Source organism: Poecilia reticulata, linkage group LG23, assembly GCF_000633615.1.
Source record: "Poecilia reticulata strain Guanapo linkage group LG23, Guppy_female_1.0+MT, whole genome shotgun sequence".
NCBI classification, from domain to species: domain Eukaryota; kingdom Metazoa; phylum Chordata; class Actinopteri; order Cyprinodontiformes; family Poeciliidae; genus Poecilia; species Poecilia reticulata.
In genome coordinates this window covers 18,041,986-18,048,974 of record NC_024353.1, presented here as the reverse complement: position 1 = coordinate 18,048,974, position 6,989 = coordinate 18,041,986, and the positions used below count along the sequence as shown (strand labels likewise).

The 6,989-nt window shown below is 42.2% G+C and overlaps 1 protein-coding gene across 1 annotated transcript in view; it reads right to left on the bottom strand.

Moving 5' to 3' along the window:
• The window catches only part of LOC103459747 (sorting nexin-4-like), a 19,979-nt gene extending 13,096 nt beyond the window's left edge, over positions 1-6,883 (bottom strand). Inside the window, exons 1-10 of the mRNA XM_008401561.2 lie at positions 6,591-6,883; positions 6,242-6,366; positions 5,953-6,091; positions 4,723-4,872; positions 4,577-4,624; positions 4,442-4,497; positions 3,803-3,875; positions 3,246-3,307; positions 3,021-3,086; positions 2,817-2,906 (exon numbers count right to left, since the gene is read on the bottom strand). Of these exons, the coding sequence (XP_008399783.1) occupies positions 2,817-2,906; positions 3,021-3,086; positions 3,246-3,307; positions 3,803-3,875; positions 4,442-4,497; positions 4,577-4,624; positions 4,723-4,872; positions 5,953-6,091; positions 6,242-6,366; positions 6,591-6,674 (893 nt within the window). The 5' untranslated portion in view covers positions 6,675-6,883. The remainder of the gene's footprint in view (positions 1-2,816; positions 2,907-3,020; positions 3,087-3,245; positions 3,308-3,802; positions 3,876-4,441; positions 4,498-4,576; positions 4,625-4,722; positions 4,873-5,952; positions 6,092-6,241; positions 6,367-6,590) is intronic.
• Between the last annotated feature and the right edge of the window lie 106 nt (positions 6,884-6,989).

Sequence of the window (6,989 nt, the reverse complement as noted above, 5' to 3'; positions counted from 1 at the left end):
AACACCCTTGGGACTCGCCCGAGTCACTAAAACCAACCTGGTTCAGTAACAAGTGCACGTTGTAATAAAGAGAAAGAGCGACCGTTAACAGGTGTGCTCTGTGAAGCTATTTGGTTGCAGGCTGCTCAATCTGGCTAATTCACAGGGTGAAGAAGGTGGGACATCTGAATGGGGAGGTCGTTAGAAACCAGGCTAGTCTTTCTCGATGCCAGCTTAAACAGAATTTACTCAGTTCTGAACAGGGTAAAATCCCATCAGATTTAGAAAACTCAAATTACCCGTTAGATGGAGAGCTGACTGCATATCTCCCTCCTCTGAGAAGGGGAAGTAGAGTGAGAGAGAAGGGGAGGGAGGTGTTGCGCAATAACAATTGGTAAAAACATTCTCCGCGCTACCTGAGTGCCAATAACGTTACGGTGTTTAATACAGATTGGCCACTCAGGAGATGGAAACTGAAACTTTCAATGCCTGCTGGGAAAAAAAAAACTGTGGCCAGAGGCAGCGCAAAACCCGACCGGAGGCTCGTTTGATGAGATCCGTCGCTCTGCCGTAGATACAGCTGTGAATCTGGCTGGGCAGGTTGGAGGAGACGCTTTAATGACATGACTCCGGATCACATTAAGGCCCGATTGATGCACACGCACATCCGCTGACCTGAAAACAGGTTTTGTTCTTTGGTTTTAATGTAGAGTATTTATTTATGCTGTGTAATAACTGTAAAAAATAAAGGCAACTACTTCACGGATTTCGCCTACCACGGGTTATTTTCGGAACGCAACCCCTAGCTTCACATTTTAACGAAAAAAAGAGAAACGCGACTTGGATGTAAAGACTAACGCGACAGTTTTGTAGAAATGTAGTGAAGTAGAAAGTACAGATACTTACTGTAAAATGTAGTGGAGTAAAAGTAGAAAGTACCCATTATTAAATCTACTTAAGTAAAGTACAGATACACGAAAATTAAGTACAGTAACAAAGTACTTGTAACGAAGTACTTGTGCTTCGTTATTTCCCACCACTGATTTACATCAACCCCCTGTGAGGAATTATGATTAGTTATAAGGAGTTATTGATTAAGGTAAGAGTTTAAATCCAGCGCCTTAGCTCTGGTTGTGCAGCTCTACCTGAACCGCAGGAATAACTTGTAGTGGCGCTTTCAGAGGTGCTTTGACCGAGCGGTGAGAATGACGTGTATTTGTGAACAAAACATTATGCAGCGTTTGCACCTCAGCACGCTGCCCAGCGTTTGGCCCTGTCTTCCCTGTAAAGTTTAGGTCTGTGTTCTCGGTTAGCCGGTGCGTTAGTGGTTAACAACCCAGTGCTAATCACTCATCGTGCAGGTTTAACCCGGAGCTTTCGAGCTCTCCTTGCAGTCACGCATCACGCTGATTTTATATTATTTCATTATTATTACTAGTATTATTTTTCTGGTTACACTAAGCACCAAACCACATCAAATGTTTTGCCCACTTAGTCAGACAGAGTTATTGCGCGGACATCTGAAAAACTCGTCCACAAACTCGACCAACCAAAATAGTTTCTGTGTCCCCTTGTTAAAAACTCATCAGAAACGAAATGAAAGAGCTACTAAAGCCACATTAGCAGCATTGAATTAAATCTCCGATTTGTTGCGCCGTGCAGCGGATTACCTCATCATGCAGGGCCGGTCCCAGGGTGTATGAGGCCTGGAGCAGAATATGACTTTAGTTGCTAAAAACATCAGCACCTCTAACAGCTTCTGTGTTAGATTTAGTGAAATCTAGGACAGGGGGAGAAGTTTAACTGTCAAACCTAAAAAGCAATAAATTATAACTGCAGCTTACTAATTTGTATTTGTGAACAAACGGAGCTGAAACTCAAAAATTAAACTCAGCATCAGATTGTAGCTGTGGTAACAAACCAATCTGACTATGAATATTGTTCTTTGAACTTCTACAAAGTAAACTTGCCAGTTCCTTAAAATCCATCCATCCATTTTCTTACATCCTTGTCCCTTAGTGGGGTCGGGAGGGTTGCTGGTGTCCATCTCCAGCTAGCATACCGGGCGAGAGGCAGGGTTCACCCTGGACAGGTCGCCAGTCTGTCGCAGGGCAACACAGAGACACACAGGACACACAACCATGCACACACACACACTCACACCTAGGGGCAATTTTGGAGTCATGTTTTTGGACTGTGGGAGGAAACCGGAGTACCCGGAGAGAACCCACGCATGCACAGGGAGAACATGCAAACTCCATGCAGACAGACCGGGCCGGGAATCGTACCCAGAACCTTCTTGCTGCAAGGCAACAGCTCTACCAACTGTGCCACTGTGCAGCCCAGTTCCTTAAAATCTTGCATATAAATGCTAAATAATTTAAAGTCTTTTAATTTATATATGCTGAAACCATTATGTCAAATTTAACAGCAATGATAATCTCAATAAACAAATGCTACACTTATATATCTGTGGTCTATGTTAAAATATTAGCATTTATGGGGCCCCTGAAGCATTGGGGGGCCTGATGGAGCCTCTGACTTTTTGATTAGTTATTTTTAAGACTAGTTGTGGGTTTATATAGCAGTTCACTGACTATGTTTTCCCATAACATATAATAACCCAGTGATATTTTTACTTTTACTGTCTACTTAACATCTTTTAATACAAAAACATTGTGGACCACCTCGGCGCCCCGACCACCGGGCTTAGCAAGTTTTCTGGGGGAAACCCTGGCTGCATCTAGACTTATATTGTGTCACACACAGTTGGACTGTTGTTGACTTCTGGAACAGTCCCAGGGCCATACATGCACACAGTCCCTTCTGAATATTACCTCACAGCTTCAGCGTAGGACAGATATTCTTTCAGCTGGTCAGCATAATGTTCCTCTTCTTCCAAGATGTCGTCTACTGAGGCAGCATAGCTGTAAGTGAATGACCAACATGGCTGCTGTCAGCATGTAGTCTTTCTGCATGTTTTAACTGAAGAGCTTCTCCAGACTATCAGATGAATTCATTTATTACAAGAGAGTTCTTACGCATCCATGTGATGACCCGCGCTCTGCAGTCCATCTCCCATCTCTTTCTCAATGGCACTCCACTCACTGTAGTGAACGCACCAATGAATTAATTTTTACAAGGGATCAGAGACACTTATGAATTTGTTCAAACAGCGTTGCATAAGGTCAGCATTATGACTAATAACTGAGACTTCTAAATCACTTTAGTTCAGATAAAGGATGCATGCAAGCATATTGTCAAACCTGAAGACTCTTCCGTAGTTTCCGTGGACTTTGTAAACAGCATACAGTCTATCGGCAACCCTCTGCAGGACAGAGAAAAACTGTTAATCTGCAATGCAAAGGCTGTAGGATCCATTTTGTCATCTGCAGGAATTCTCCACTAATACTGAGCATAAAACATTTTACTAGCATGTTCTAACGATCCCCTAGAAGCTTCTGGGTTCTGATGTTCACAGTAATAAAGATGGCAGAGGATTTACAGTACATTGGAATGTGTGCTGTCCTACACGTCTCTACTGTAGAACTGCTGAGAGGCTTAGACGAACAGCCAGGAGTCAATTAACAGGAAGATTTTCCAATTGTGACATTTCCAGTATGTACGTCATATTTTACATGAAGTAGAACTCAGCACTACCACTGGTGGTTTCTGATAAGCATAACACGACCACGACCAACCGCCCAGGGAGGGATCTTGTGAGGGATGGCATTAGCCCCCCAATGACTCCCTTGTGGGGTTTAACAGCTTCAAAAGATTTTAGGCAATTACAAAAAATGTTTGCGCGTGTGTGTGAACTTACAGTTCGTGCTCGAAGCAGCTGAGAAGTGTGAGACTGAAGCCCGTCGCTGTAATGTTTTATCTCCACTAGGCGTCTGAGATGAAGACATTCATGAAATATTTCTAGCATGAAAGCTTCAGCATTATCAATAATTATTTAGTGACAGAAACACTTCAGCATTTAAGGTTCACAGAAAACTCTATAGCAGGGATGTCACCCTCAGTTACACAGGTTGTCAAGATGAAAACCTGGTCCGAGTGAAGGGCCACCCTGAATCTTGCCTCACAGCCCTGCTCCAGAGAGCAAATTTACACAGGAAAAACTACAAAAAAACATCAAGACATTTAATCTGATGGAACAAACTGCAAGAAAACTGCAAAGATGCTGAAACACTGAGTTCTTTTAACTGAAGGCTGACACTCACTTTTAGAGTTGCATTTGATTCACAGTAACTGGAACATTGGTTAATTCTGCACTTCATTGAATTTTTCATAATAATCTGCAAACAACACCATAAATGCCATTGTTTATTCTGCTTGAGTGACAATAAAGACATCTTATCTTAAAAATGTATCTCCCTTGTGGGTTTAACAGCTTCAAAAGATTTTAGGCAATTACAAAAAATTATGAAACTTTATGGTTTCATAATGTTAGACTTACTTATGTGGACTTCTCACCCTGAAGGTGGCGCTCAATGCTCTGAGTCTGGAATCTGCCTGCAAAGGAAATGTCAGGAAACGTTCAAACCCAGAGAACATAGAACATCCCAGTGATGACAAGTGATGTCACCTGTACCTTTGCCTGGAATCCTGTCTCATACAACATTTCCTTCCAGCCATGTTCCTGCCACATAAAGTCACAAAGAAACGTCTTTGTACTTTAGGATTTGAGCTCTATAGGAGACATATTTGGATCAGGAACAAAGGAGCAACATTCCACACCTTGCTGAGGAAGTGGTAAAGCATCTCGTTGTTGGAGAGAACTGGATGAGAGGCCACACGGAGAAGGAAGTTCTCCAGTCCAATCCTGCGCCGCTCCACAAAGTCTGGGTCCATGTTGTCTGCAGAAAGCTTGTGCCATACAAACTCTGCCTGCAAGCAGAAAACACAACATCACCCCCACCTTTCTGTACACCTGGAAAGGTTTGTAAAATGTGCCAAGCCAGGCTTGGTGAAGGTTCTTGTCTATTATTGTTGGGAGAAAGAAAAACAAGTCATGGTTGAAACTTGTTTTGTTTATAAAACAGTGATGATGGCTGAAAAGCGCCCTAAGCCTGGCTTCAAAACCATTCTGATAATCACAAAAAGTCCTATTAACTGAATATGAAGAGTTAATCTGATATATTTAATATGAACCTCACTCAGTTCATCTGATCTAATGAACTAAAGAAAAAACTGTGACTCAATTTACAAGTCCAGATATTTTAATTATGATTTATGCAACTAGGATTGTGGAGCTTACAGAGTGAAATTCTCCATATCTGGCTGAGATCTGGATCACATGCCTTAGCATGTTTCTTGCTTTCTTTACCTTCTTGCACATCCTTTCATTATTTATGTTCAAAGATGTTTTAGTTCTTTCTATGTGTGTGTTACCTGGATTGTTACTGTAGAGGTGTGAATATAATGTCAATAAAAAATATGATATATATTTCATAAGAAAAATTGTTTACCTGATCTAAACCATATTTTAATTTTCAATAAACGAGAGAATAGAATCAAATCCCTGAGAAGACATGCTGTTCTAGATTCTTCAGGTACTTTGAGTCACATGTTGGACAGAGAATTACTCCACTGAGGGAGGAAACATCCAGCACCGCCAGTAAGATGCACTGATGTGTCGAGGAAAAAGTCAGCTGAATCAAAATCCTGTATTCCAAAGTCAAATATTAGACCATCTGTCCAACAATTGATGCTTTGTTCACATTGGGTCATTCAGAAAGACAGTGATACCAAGCACAGCTGAATGGCTGTTTAAGCAGGAAATGTGTTGAAATGAACAAACAATGTCACAATCCTGCTTTCCCACTAGGGTAATGCTTTGGGCAAGTTATGCCTGAATATATAAAATAACTAATAAATGAGAGGCCATAGAAGCAGTATTAATGCAGTATTGAAACAATGGATGAGGGACATAGATTACATTTTCATGAGGAGCCACCCTGAACTCACCCTCTTCTCAGGCAGAGGAGGAACCACGATGTATGGATATGTGACTATCAGATAGTTCCTCAGCAGTTCAAACTCACTGTATCGCCTCCACAGAGAGTCAGGCGGTGGATTACGGCCTTCAGCAATTGTATCCATTGGTCTTTAAATTTTGTTCAACACAAAAAAAAAAACCACAAGGTGAATTCTGCAACATCACAGGAGGAGGAAGTGCAGTTGCATGTATTTTTAAACATCTGGTGTCAAACTACAGGACATCTTCAAATAGCAGCCGGTGGATTACTGTGCTCACCTTGTCTCAACCAGGTACACAGTGTAGGTCTCCTGCATACTGACTGCATTCTTTCCGCTCCTTTTCTCAGCTTCAGCAACACAGATCTCCATCCTCCGCAGGAGACAGGAGCCTTCTGTCAACATCTGTCCCAACACAACAACCCGCGTCAGGATGGAGATGACAGTTAAAACCTTCTGGCTCATGACGGCCACGGAGCTCCGACGTAGCTGCGTGAAATGCTTGTTTTCGTCAGCCCAGTTTTCCTCGCATAAGCGAGACCTGACGTAAGCTCATGTTAAAAACCACGACACAAAGCGACGTCTCTGCTAAACAAAAGGACGTTAAGCAAGATGAAGCGGCTGTTTACCTTGTTATTTAGGCTCCCGTCAGATGCTACTAGATCCGACTCATCGTTAGAAGTCACCGACTCTTCCTTCACGTCCTCCGCCATCCTTCCTCATCAGACCACGGGTTCAGTCAGCTCGCCTCAGAGTGTTGTTTTGCGGGGGAATACTAGATATTACGACTCGTTAAAGATTATGATAGAAAAGAAAACAGAAAAAAAACAATTAATTTAAGCACTAGGATATATTTTCGCTGGACCTTTAAAACGAGGTTTAGTTTTGTATTCAGTCGGTAGAGAAGACGCGCCATACACAGAAACTACAGCTGTCCTGGGTTGACTGCATGTTCTCGTTCCATCCCAATAAAATAAAAGCCTCTATGGCCGCAAAAAATGAGCACCAATGAGTTGCATAACTGTTCC